The sequence below is a fragment of the Carettochelys insculpta genome, chromosome 20 (assembly GCF_033958435.1).
Source record: "Carettochelys insculpta isolate YL-2023 chromosome 20, ASM3395843v1, whole genome shotgun sequence".
Classification (NCBI taxonomy): Eukaryota; Metazoa; Chordata; order Testudines; family Carettochelyidae; genus Carettochelys; species Carettochelys insculpta.
Window position 1 is genome coordinate 1,876,960 of NC_134156.1, and position 11,451 is coordinate 1,888,410.

Here is an 11,451-nt window from a genome sequence, read left to right on the forward strand (position 1 = left end):
AGGGACAGAATCTCTCCACCCGTCCCTGCCCCTCTCCGACTGCTCATGCGGCTGCCTGCTGGTGTTGGGGGAAGCAGAGCCCTGAGCCCAGGGCCCAGCAGGTGCAGCCAGGGACAGCTGGCTGAACAGCAGTGCAGTCTGAAGAGAGTTTGTGTCTAAAGGGCCTGATCCCGAGCAGAGGGGCTGGCCCAGCCTCCCAACAGTTCTTAGGCACCTGACTCCTGTTGGGTTTGGTGGTGTTATGCATCGACATACTGTGAATCTGGGCTGACGCTGCACCAGGACTTTATGGTCTCAGCTAACTGGCTGTGAGAGCACCAGGCAGCAGCAGCTCTGGAGCTGGGTGACGGCTCTTTGTAAAGCCACAAGCTCAGTTGACTGAGGCCTTTTTTGGTTTGCAGATCAGCCGTGTATCCTACAGCCGTCACCACTTGCCCTGCAGCCTCACCGCTCTGTTGGGAGGAAGGTTCCCAGCTTTGTTCCATGTGAGCAGAGCCCAAGCTGCATGAACATTTTCCCAGGAGAAAATCCTGTTTGGCCAACACTCAGTCTTTGCAGGAGAACACGTTGATTTCAGAGGAATTTTGTCTCATTCCTTTTCAACCTTCTCTAGACAAAATATTTCCGCTTTTTGCTTTAAAATGACTATGTCAAGTTTTGTTTTATTGTGAGTTATAAAAAGCAGCAAGTACATGTTTTGACTGTATCAAAATGAAATGTTTCAGCTCAGCCACCCCAAATAGTTCTGAAAATTGTTTTGTGCAGGAAATTTCAGTATTTCATTCTGACTCAGGAGGAAAACAAATTTTGAAGCATCAGACTGCCCCATGGAAGTAGCAGGGCCTCCGGCTTCTTGGGGAATTAGTCGGGGAGGGGGCATGGTCACACGCTGTGTTTTTGATCCAAGAGTGGATCCATGAAGCTTTGGAAGAGCAGAGCGGTGACTAGGAATTGATAAATTTGTGAATGGCTGGGAGGAATCCAGATCCCTTGCTGACGGGGCCATGTCATGAAGTCAGAGGTTAATGTTTGGGGTGAAACCTTTCTATGAGCTCAGGTTAGGATGAGAGCTGATTGCAGACTGTGCTTGGATGGCTCTGGAGAACAGCAACACCTTTCAGGGGGTCCCATGCTCCTAGCAGGGAATTTAACCTCCAGATCAGCCCCAGACTCCCCAGGAGGACGCATGCTTTCCAAATTGGAGAAGACAAGTATGCTCTGGCCTGGAGATTAACACTCCAGCCCCGAGACCACCAGAGGTGTGCAGCCTGACCCAGAGGCCTTCTCCGGGGGGGCACAGCCCAGAGTGGGGAGGGCACTTTTGGCCCAGCATCCCACAAACATGGATTGCGCAAATCATGGCCAGGGCTAACCCTGCTCCTGCCCTGGCCACTACATGCCCCCAGAAACATGCTGCAAGGGAGTGGGACAAGCTTCCCGGTGCAGGAGCAGCCCACCGCTTGAAGCATCCTACCAGGGCCAGGAGAAGGAGTAATGCACTGAAGCTCCATTCACCACAGCATGCATGTAGACAGAGCATCCCACAGGCACTGGGGGCAACACACCAGTAGCCTGCCCATTTGATAGAACCAGGTGTAACCACAAACAGGGCCCCGGAGGAAAGCCAGGGAAGGCTTCCAGGAGCAGATCACTCTGGGTTTCCCAAACTGTCCCACCTCCTGGCAGCCAAACACCCAGCCTGGCCTCCCAGAACTGTCTCTCACCCTCCCTGCTGCCTGTCCCAGGTCACCAGGTCAGACCAAGTATTTGGGAGGCAGGACAGGTGGGAGGGAATCTCAGAGTCCAGAGAAGGAAGGAAGCCGAGAGCGGAAGTGGACACTGCCGCCTGGGGGCGTGGAGAGCCAGGTTGCTGGAGCAGAGAGGGAGGAGGGCACCATGTGCTCAGGTCTCCCCGCTGCGGCTGTTTGCAGCGCAGAAAGCCAGAGGCGTCAGTGCAGCAGGACTCAGCTGCATCCCTGGAATCCGGGAAGGATCGCAGCCCCTCCCAGGGAATGAGGGGACTCATGCCCCAAGCAGACACAGGGACCCTGGGCTGCTGCAGGGCCATGGTCTGCTAGGCCAGAGTGGGGCAATGAACCTGGTGACCCCAAAAGGGCGGCAGGCCTGGGACATTCCTTCCCACTCAGCCCTGGTGTCCATCCCGGAGGTGGCAGGAGAGAGAAGTCTGTGGGCATGGCAAGGTGCCGCTCACCTCTGTGCAGCACACCAACAGCCAGATCAGCTCCAGAGGGAGCGCAGCCTGCACACCGCCTGGCAGAGACAGCCTCCGCTGGCGGGGCGCTGAGCATGCACCAGGGCTGTGACTGCGGGCAGTGCGGTGAGCACCAGCTCTCCTGGCTCAGCCAGCCAGCTGCATCCCAAACGTCCCTGGGGTCAGCCCAGGCAGCTGGAGCAGGAGCAGAGGTGCAGGGGGGGAGGAAGCAGGGGGGGAGATGGCCCAGGGAGCAGAGACAGCCAGGGGGTCACTTGACCCATGCAGACCCAGAGGCCGGGGCAGTGCAAGAGAGACAGAGATGCCTACCGAGATACAGACTCTGCCACGCACAGGGCTCCTCCTGGGGCAGCCCGGGGTCAGGGGATGGGCGGATCTGGCTCCGTGGCACAGGCTGCCCAACTGAAGGATCCTGGAGGAAAACCTTCAAGACATTAGGGAGCAAATCCAGTCTTTGATGAGCTGGAGCCCAGCGAGGTGGGCCTGGCATTCCCAGAGTTCCACACTCCAGGGGCTTTGCCTGTCCCCACCGCACAGAGCCTCAGGGCCCTACAGCTGGCACATCCGCTGAGAGACAACAGACTAACAAACCCGCTTTGGGGGGCGGTTAATTGAGCCGCCCATGTCCGCCACCAACATCCAGGCCACTTCTGTGGCACTTGTTCTCGACTGTGAAATACTCACGCCAAAGGCAACAGGGCCCTTCAAATGAACGCAGGCCGGACCCTCTTGTGCCTCCGCAGGGACAGGAGCAGGATTCTCTCCTGCGACAGTGTCTGAACTGGGCTTTCACAAACAGCCACACGTGGCCACGTCCACAGCATGCCCTCAGCCTCTCAGCTCCACCAGCCCGTGTCCCCGAGCTGTCTCAGCGCCAGCCACCCGCTCACTGTGGCACATGGCCTCAGCACCTCACCGGGGCACCAGTTCAGCGCCTCAGTCAGCCGGAAGAGCAACACCTGCCGAGTCACGGTGCCATTTCCTGAGCCCCTGGGAATTCCTCCGAGGTCTCCTGCTCACACACTGGCCAGCAAGCCCACAGGTGTTTGCATCATGGCCACCTGCAGGATTGCCACAAGGCAGAGCATCCCGGGGTGCTGGATGCCAGAAGGCCCTTGCCCCAGAGATGGGGGCATTCACCTGGGGCACAGGGATGTGTGCGTGCGCGCCGGGCTCCAGCACAGCTCTCGGCCCTGTCTGGTGCTTCTCCAGGCCTGCTCAGGTGTTCCTCTTCACCAACAAGACCCACGGGAACACTGCTGCCAACAGGGCCACCGTGGAGATGAGGAGAATGGCCAGGATAATGGGTGACTGGCAGCACCGCAGCCCAAGGGAACTCATGGATGCCACCGACTCAGGGGCTTCTGCACTGTGTCCCAGAACCGCCAGACTGTAGTTCTCCTCCACCAGCGGCATCCCCTGGTCGCTGATCACGAAGAGGTGGGGTTCCCGCGCCAGGCCAGCTGGCAGGCCCCCGGAGTCCAGGGGGAGGCCGCACACGCTGTGGCATGGCTCATAGCTCTGCACTGGCAGCACAAAATGGCTGGGGACCACCAAGGTGTTGTCTGGCACCGACTTGGCAAGGCTGGGCAGCAAGGAGGGCGACAGAGCCAGCTCCAGCCGTTGGGGTGGCTCCCCTGGTCTGGGAGGCCAGCAGACGGCCTTCCGGCTGAGGAAGGTCACGTAGCGGCAGACGGGGCAGACGATGCTGCTCTGCACCTGCCCATGCAGCCGGGAGGAGAGCAGGCACTTCACCAGGCAGTCGTGGCAGAAGGTGTGGCCGCAGCTCAGTGCCCTCTGGGTGCCCGCCAGTGGGTGGAACGTCTCATAGCACACAGGGCACTCACCCAGGGGCTTCTCCGGGCTGCTGTGAGTCTCCGACATCCCGGGAAGGTCAGACGCTCTCTCTGCAGCTTGGGTGGAGAGACAGGATGGGCATTAACGGCAGTGACAGCCGCTGCACCAGCCTACCTGGGAACACGTCCCCTTGCTAATATTCTGTGCTTCCCATTCACTCGCCCGTGCAGTCTGAAGGTAGGAAGGCAGGTGAGGAGGTGGGATGCAGGTAGGTTGGCAGGTAAGTAGGTAGGTAGAAAGGCAGGTGAGGAGGTGGGATGCAGGTAGGTTGGCAGGTAAGTAGGTAGGTAGAAAGGCAGGTGAGGAGGTGGGATGCAGGTAGGTTGGCAGGTAAGTAGGTAGGTAGAAAGGCAGGTGAGGAGGCGGGATGCAGGTAGGTTGGCAGGTAAGTAGGTAGGTAGAAAGGCAGGTGAGGAGGCGGGATGCAGGTAGGTTGGCAGGTAAGTAGGTAGGTAGGAAGGCAGGTGAGGAGGTGGGATGCAGGTAGGTTGGCAGGTAAGTAGGTAGGTAGGAAGGCAGGTGAGGAGGTGGGATGCAGGTAGGTTGGCAGGTAAGTAGGTAGGTAGGAAGGCAGGTGAGGAGGTGGGATGCAGGTAGGTTGGCAGGTAAGTAGGTAGGTAGAAAGGCAGGTGAGGAGGCGGGATGCAGGTAGGTTGGCAGGTAAGTAGGTAGGTAGGAAGGCAGGTGAGGAGGTGGGATGCAGGTAGGTTGGCAGGTAAGTAGGTAGGTAGGAAGGCAGGTGAGGAGGTGGGATGCAGGTAGGTTGGCAGGTAAGTAGGTAGGTAGAAAGGCAGGTGAGGAGGTGGGATGCAGGTAGGTTGGCAGGTAAGTAGGTAGGTAGGAAGGCAGGTGAGGAGGTGGGATGCAGGTAGGTTGGCAGGTAAGTAGGTAGGTAGAAAGGCAGGTGAGGAGGTGGGATGCAGGTAGGTTGGCAGGTAAGTAGGTAGGTAGAAAGGCAGGTGAGGAGGTGGGATGCAGGTAGGTTGGCAGGTAAGTAGGTAGGTAGGAAGGCAGGTGAGGAGGTGGGATGCAGGTAGGTTGGCAGGTAAGTAGGTAGGTAGAAAGGCAGGTGAGGAGGTGGGATGCAGGTAGGTTGGCAGGTAAGTAGGTAGGTAGAAAGGCAGGTGAGGAGGTGGGATGCAGGTAGGTTGGCAGGTAAGTAGGTAGGTAGAAAGGCAGGTGAGGAGGTGGGATGCAGGTAGGTTGGCAGGTAAGTAGGTAGGTAGGAAGGCAGGTGAGGAGGTGGGATGCAGGTAGGTTGGCAGGTAAGTAGGTAGGTAGGAAGGCAGGTGAGGAGGTGGGATGCAGGTAGGTTGGCAGGTAAGTAGGTAGGTAGGAAGGCAGGTGAGGAGGTGGGATGCAGGTAGGTTGGCAGGTAAGTAGGTAGGTAGAAAGGCAGGTGAGGAGGTGGGATGCAGGTAGGTTGGCAGGTAAGTAGGTAGGTAGGAAGGCAGGTGAGGAGGTGGGATGCAGGTAGGTTGGCAGGTAAGTAGGTAGGTAGAAAGGCAGGTGAGGAGGTGGGATGCAGGTAGGTTGGCAGGTAAGTAGGTAGGTAGAAAGGCAGGTGAGGAGGTGGGATGCAGGTAGGTTGGCAGGTAAGTAGGTAGGTAGAAAGGCAGGTGAGGAGGTGGGATGCAGGTAGGTTGGCAGGTAAGTAGGTAGGTAGAAAGGCAGGTGAGGAGGTGGGATGCAGGTAGGTTGGCAGGTAAGTAGGTAGGTAGGAAGGCAGGTGAGGAGGTGGGATGCAGGTAGGTTGGCAGGTAAGTAGGTAGGTAGAAAGGCAGGTGAGGAGGTGGGATGCAGGTAGGTTGGCAGGTAAGTAGGTAGGTAGAAAGGCAGGTGAGGAGGTGGGATGCAGGTAGGTTGGCAGGTAAGTAGGTAGGTAGAAAGGCAGGTGAGGAGGTGGGATGCAGGTAGGTTGGCAGGTAAGTAGGTAGGTAGAAAGGCAGGTGAGGAGGTGGGATGCAGGTAGGTTGGCAGGTAAGTAGGTAGGTAGAAAGGCAGGTGAGGAGGTGGGATGCAGGTAGGTTGGCAGGTAAGTAGGTAGGTAGGAAGGCAGGTGAGGAGGTGGGATGCAGGTAGGTTGGCAGGTAAGTAGGTAGGTAGAAAGGCAGGTGAGGAGGTGGGATGCAGGTAGGTTGGCAGGTAAGTAGGTAGGTAGAAAGGCAGGTAAATAGGTAGGTATGCGGATACATAGATAGGTAAGTAGAGCAGCAAGTGGGCAGGTAGATAGGTAAACTTTAAACAAAAGGCTGAGACTCTCAACAAACTATTTGAATATTTCAGACACTGAAGCCTGGTTGTGCTGGTCCCCCGTAAGGGTCCCCCTCCCGCCCTTTCTGGACTTTCCCCTGAGGTATGTGTAATGCTGGAGATTTAATTGTGCCATCTCCGTGGTATCCAGAGCTGAGAGATGGGCAGTCTGCTGTTTAGTCGCGGAAATGCTGCGACATCCACGGCAGCAAGGCATGCTTGCTGCGCATCTTTCCTCTGCCCTGCCCTGCCCTGCCCTGCAGGATTGGCACTGTATTTCAGTCTCTGGCCCTGTCCTTTCCTCCCCTGCTGAGACTGACAGTGCCAGCAATGAGGGTGTTGTTTGTCCTGTTGATACCTTAGATGCCAGCCCTCCCCACAGCTACAGAGGAGCCCTGGCAGCGGAAGTCAGGAGGCCAGTGCTTTCAGAGGGTCCAAGAGTTTACTGCCACAATGATCATCTGCTCTGATTTCCTGCATAACACCTCTGGATTGCTTCCCCTGTAGTTTCTGCATCAGGCCTGTGACATCTGTTTGGGCTACAGCAGGTCCTTTAGAAAGGCATCAGCTTTTGCTGTAAAGACTGCAAGCGGCAGAGAACCCTCCATGCCCATGGGTGAGATGTTCCAAGGGTTTCCAAACTTGCTGCTCATTAATCCCTTTTCTGTTAAATTAAGGACCCCTTTACTGTGAGAAATCTTCCCCATGGACACAGTTGGAGGCCATGACCAAGTGACCTGTTAACTGTCCCTTAATTAAACTATATTAGTTGAAGCTCCTGAGTTCTCTCATTCGCAAGCAGGTTTCTCAGACCTCAGATCAGTCTTGTTGCTCTTTTCTGAGCCCTTTTCAGTTTGTCCATGTGCCACTGGGAGTGGATACCAGAGCTGGAGAGGTCCCTGGAATAGACTCACTACTGCATACAGACCTACGGCTGCCTTCCAACACGTTCCTGTGATATTCCCGTTCCTTCTTTCTGACATTGCTGACCTAGCTGCAGCCTGAGCAGGTGTCGTCAAGGTGAAAGACTCCCACCCTAATTCACCACTGTGGCATCCGGGCCATAACTCTCCCGCACAGGGATTTCAGAAATCACGGTGGACCATGGTCACGCCTGCTGGAAGTGACTGCAGCACCACTGGAGTCAGTGGGTGGGGAGGGGTGTGTGGACCCACTTCCACCAGCGCAGATTCCAATAAGTGTATTTGGAGCCAGGGAGGGAGTTGACACCAGCATTTTCTTCTCTACTAACCAAGCCATAAAAACTGCCTGTGAGATGCTCCAGCCCCCAGCTCCCAAGCCTCCTGCCCTTGGAAACATCTTACCTTGTCTATGGCCAGAGTGCACTCGCTTCTCCACCCACAGCTTGTGACTGAGGACCATGACCTGCCTGCACCTGACCTCCCCGACGATGCACTGGGGAAAGAGAATGAGTGTGAGCCACCTATATAACAAGTTGGGGTTTGCTTTGTGCATCATCCCTTGTGTGTTGCACAATGGTCATGAAGGGATCAGGACAGCTCCCCGGGAGTGAATGCGGTGGAACTCGTTTGTGTTTTAAAGGCTCCTGGTTCCATCTCTTCAGCTGAGGATGGGCAAGGAGCCAGCAGCAGGTGTTTGAGGTGGTAGGCAATCCAGAAACGCCATTGTAACACTGGTCAGCTCTGTGCAGAGCTGGAATGGAGGTGTCTCTGTTCCTCCTGTGCCTTGCCAAGCTTCTCTCATGCACACAACCCCCTCGTCAATTACAAGGTGGTGTTCCTTCCGAGGAACCCTGATCTAGCAGCCGGGCTGCCTGGATGGGCTTCCACACTGAGGTTTATAAGCATCAGCTTTGCCAGTGTGGGAGGCTTGTAAGAGCATGTTGGACAAACACTTGTCAGGGATGGTTTAGATGGCGCTTGGCCCTGCCTTGGTGCAGGGGACCAGACTAGATGACCCACTTAGGCCCTTTCCAGTTCCACATTTCCATGATTCCATCAAGTATTTGTGCTTGATGCTAGTCCAGGTCACGGCCAACGCAAGGGTGAATCGCAGACTGTCCAGTTTCTTGCTGGGTTTGATTTGTTTTCTAGTGACAGAGCGGTGGTGTTGAAACACATGCCTTCCATAGTACGAATACTCACCACAAGCGCGCGATGCTAATGACAGACACTGGAACAACACGTTGGGTTTGTTTTTCTGCTCCACCCACAATGAAATCAAAGGTATTTTGCATTTTGCACACTTCTCACTGTTCCATTCCTTCCTGGTGTTTTTGGCTTCCTTCCTGCAGATTGTTGTTTACAATTTGCAGAGCCCGTGTGCACACAACAGATGCATTTTGATTAGGGGCTGGCAACCAAGTTCAGATGAAACCAGAACCAATCCCAAAACATTGCCCAAACTTGAGCGGAACATTTTTCCGTGCTCAGAGGTGTTCTGTTCATGCTTGCATTTCAGTTCTCTGAATGCCAGCTGGGACTGGAAAAGTTGGGAAAACAGAGAAATTCACAAGTCCCAGAAATCTCTCCAGAAAGATGAATAGGATTTTCTGCATCAGACAGAGCTGAAGAGAAACAGAAAAAAATCCAAAAAATGTTCAGAGAAAATGTCTTTTATTTTTGGTAGAAAATGTTTAACTCTTCATCAAAGACTCACAAATGGTTTGGCAAAGTGTCCAAAAGTCACAGTGGGGGATTCCTGTGTCACAGAAGCCTCAGGTGAGAACAGTGGCTGCTCGACACCATCATATGTTTGGTAATCGCTGTGATGTTACCTGTGTCTGCTGCTTTCCGCATTCCCAACAAACAGACTGTATGGAAGCTGATCTGCCACCTCTGTGCAGCCAGCCATCTGCCTCGGATTTCCCACTGGAAAAGCAAGTGTCTGGAAAACTGTGGGCATTCAAGGAAACCAGGTACCTTTCCCCTTTATCCCATCCCTTGGCTCCTTTTGCCCCTTTCACCCAGATCACTCCCCTCTGGTCCTTCTTTCATAGGTGTGGGACTTTGGGGTGCTGGGAGGGGGCCTGCCACAGCCTCTGCCTCCAAGCGCTTTCCATCAGAGACAGGTTTTACTATTTGGTTCAATACATCTCAGCAGCCCCACTATAAACTTTTTTCCAGGACTCTGCTTCCTTCAGTGCATTTTTATTTCTGGGTATGTCCCTCTCCAGTTATTGACTTTTGTTCTCAGCCACTATTTCTCCTCTCCCTGCAGGCTGAGGAGCATTCCAGGACAGCAGGTTGGAACTGTGTCCATCAGCTTCCTGCGAGCAAGTCGCCCTTCTCTGAATGCCTGTTTACACCTCAGGCTCTTGCACCATAGATAAATCTCTCTGTACACCCCAGGTTGCTCTCCCTGTGTGTTGGGATTCAGAGAGACACAAGGAGGCTCTGGAATGCAGACTGTTGCTGCTGGATGACCTGGTAGGTTACTGGTACAGAAGAGACTCCAGGGGGATGATGTAATATGAGTGTGGGTGTTGTAATGTGTATAACCTGTATTTGTTCAGGACTTCTTTCTGGGCACCAAACATCCATCTGGGAGCGCCCCCTCGTGTTCTGGGCCATCCCGGGGCAGAGGAGTCGAACGCACCATGCTCTCTCTCCTGGAGATTTTAATTTTGCTTTGTGGCTTTCTTAATCTACAGTCACATGCACCCCTCCCCCAGTGCCTGCCCGCACTGGTCTCCAGCCACGCCAGCTCCCATAAGTCCAGCAGCATCCCCGCACTCGCCCGGAGCAGCGCAGTGCTGACCGAAGAAGTGGGGCAGCAGCGGAGCAGGGGTGAAGCGAGGGTGGGGAGGGGTTGCTCTGACCCTTCCCCAGACTGGGGGGGCACATGGCTGGCGCCCCCTCCCAGGAACCCTCTGCACCATTTGCCTCTGCTGAAGTGGGTACAAGCCCATGAAAGCTTATACCCAAGTCATTGTATTCATCTCTTAGGCGCCACAGAAGGACGCTTGCTTTAGCAGACACAGACTAACACAGCCGCCCCTCTGGGGCTTGGTACAACAGAGGCTGAGCTGGTAGAAGAATTCCAGAAGAGAAAAATGGGTTTCCACTGAACTCAAACACTTCGGCAGGGACAGACTGTTCTGGGTAGCATTATCCACACGCAGCGCTGCCAGGCCGGGCCTGCTGGATGTGTACGTGCTGCGGAGAGGACGCCCGCGCGGGAACAGTCCTACTTCAGTGAGCTGTCCCGCGTCCGTGTAACAGGGCCCATTAAATGAAACTGGGCTCAGCGCTCCTGGTCCAGCCCTGTGCCCCCAGCTGGGCCAGTCGAGCGGGCAGAGCAGCGCCTGGGGACTCCAGAAGGTCGGGCGGGGAATGGCAGCCGAGAAGAGCTGCCAGAACAGTTTCCTGGAGACAGGCTGCAGGCTGGAGCGCAAAGAGGAGTTTGCTGGCAAGTGTCCCGAAGCCAGAGAGCTGGGGCCAGGGCCTGAAGAGAGCTGAAAGCCAGGGAGCAATGGAGGGGCTCATGGGATGGTCACACTTGTTATCCTTGTGTTATCCACTAACATCTCCCAGGCCAGAGACCCGTGAGAGGGCCAGGGGAGCGAGGGTCACTGCCAGGCAAGGCTACATGGCAGCCAGTCCAAGCTGCAGCTGGGAACAGGCCAGCAGTGCTGGTTGAAACAGTGTCCTCCGAAATGTCTACTGCCCTTCCTCAAGGCCAGAGACAAGGGGCTGCCCAATGCACTGAAAAGACAGCAGATTTACCTGGTTGCCATTGCATTGCCCTACACTGCAGACAGGAAGAAATAGCCTCAATGTGTTGCTCATTCTCCAGTGTTTCAAATACCTAGTGTGACCCCAGCTGGGGGGAGTCGGCAGCAACAAGGCCAGGTTCGATATGTAGGCTCTCCTCTTACCTGTTACAACATGGAGCGCTCTCAGCCCCTGCCTGCAATCCAGTAAACTGCATGTCACCTCTGGATGGCTCTAGGAGGCAATTTTTCCCCACCCAAAAGCACTGAGTCTGCACATAACAGATGAGAACTTTTCTTGGATGGGAAGAACCACCTTTACTTTGGAAGCACACCTTCCCCCATGCATAGGCATGGAACTGGAAGGGACGCCCCACCCCAGACTGTTGGGCCCTGTCCTCTGCCTCATTTT

General features: G+C 55.3%; 1 protein-coding gene across 1 annotated transcript; it reads right to left on the reverse strand.

The window, feature by feature from the left end:
• Positions 1–3,451: 3,451 nt before the first annotated feature.
• On the reverse strand, positions 3,452–9,123 carry RNF222 (ring finger protein 222). Its single transcript, XM_075015009.1, is given in 4 exon segments — positions 3,452–4,146; positions 7,669–7,706; positions 7,708–7,759; positions 9,102–9,123. Coding segments are annotated over 4 exon segments (807 nt in total).
• Between the last annotated feature and the right edge of the window lie 2,328 nt (positions 9,124–11,451).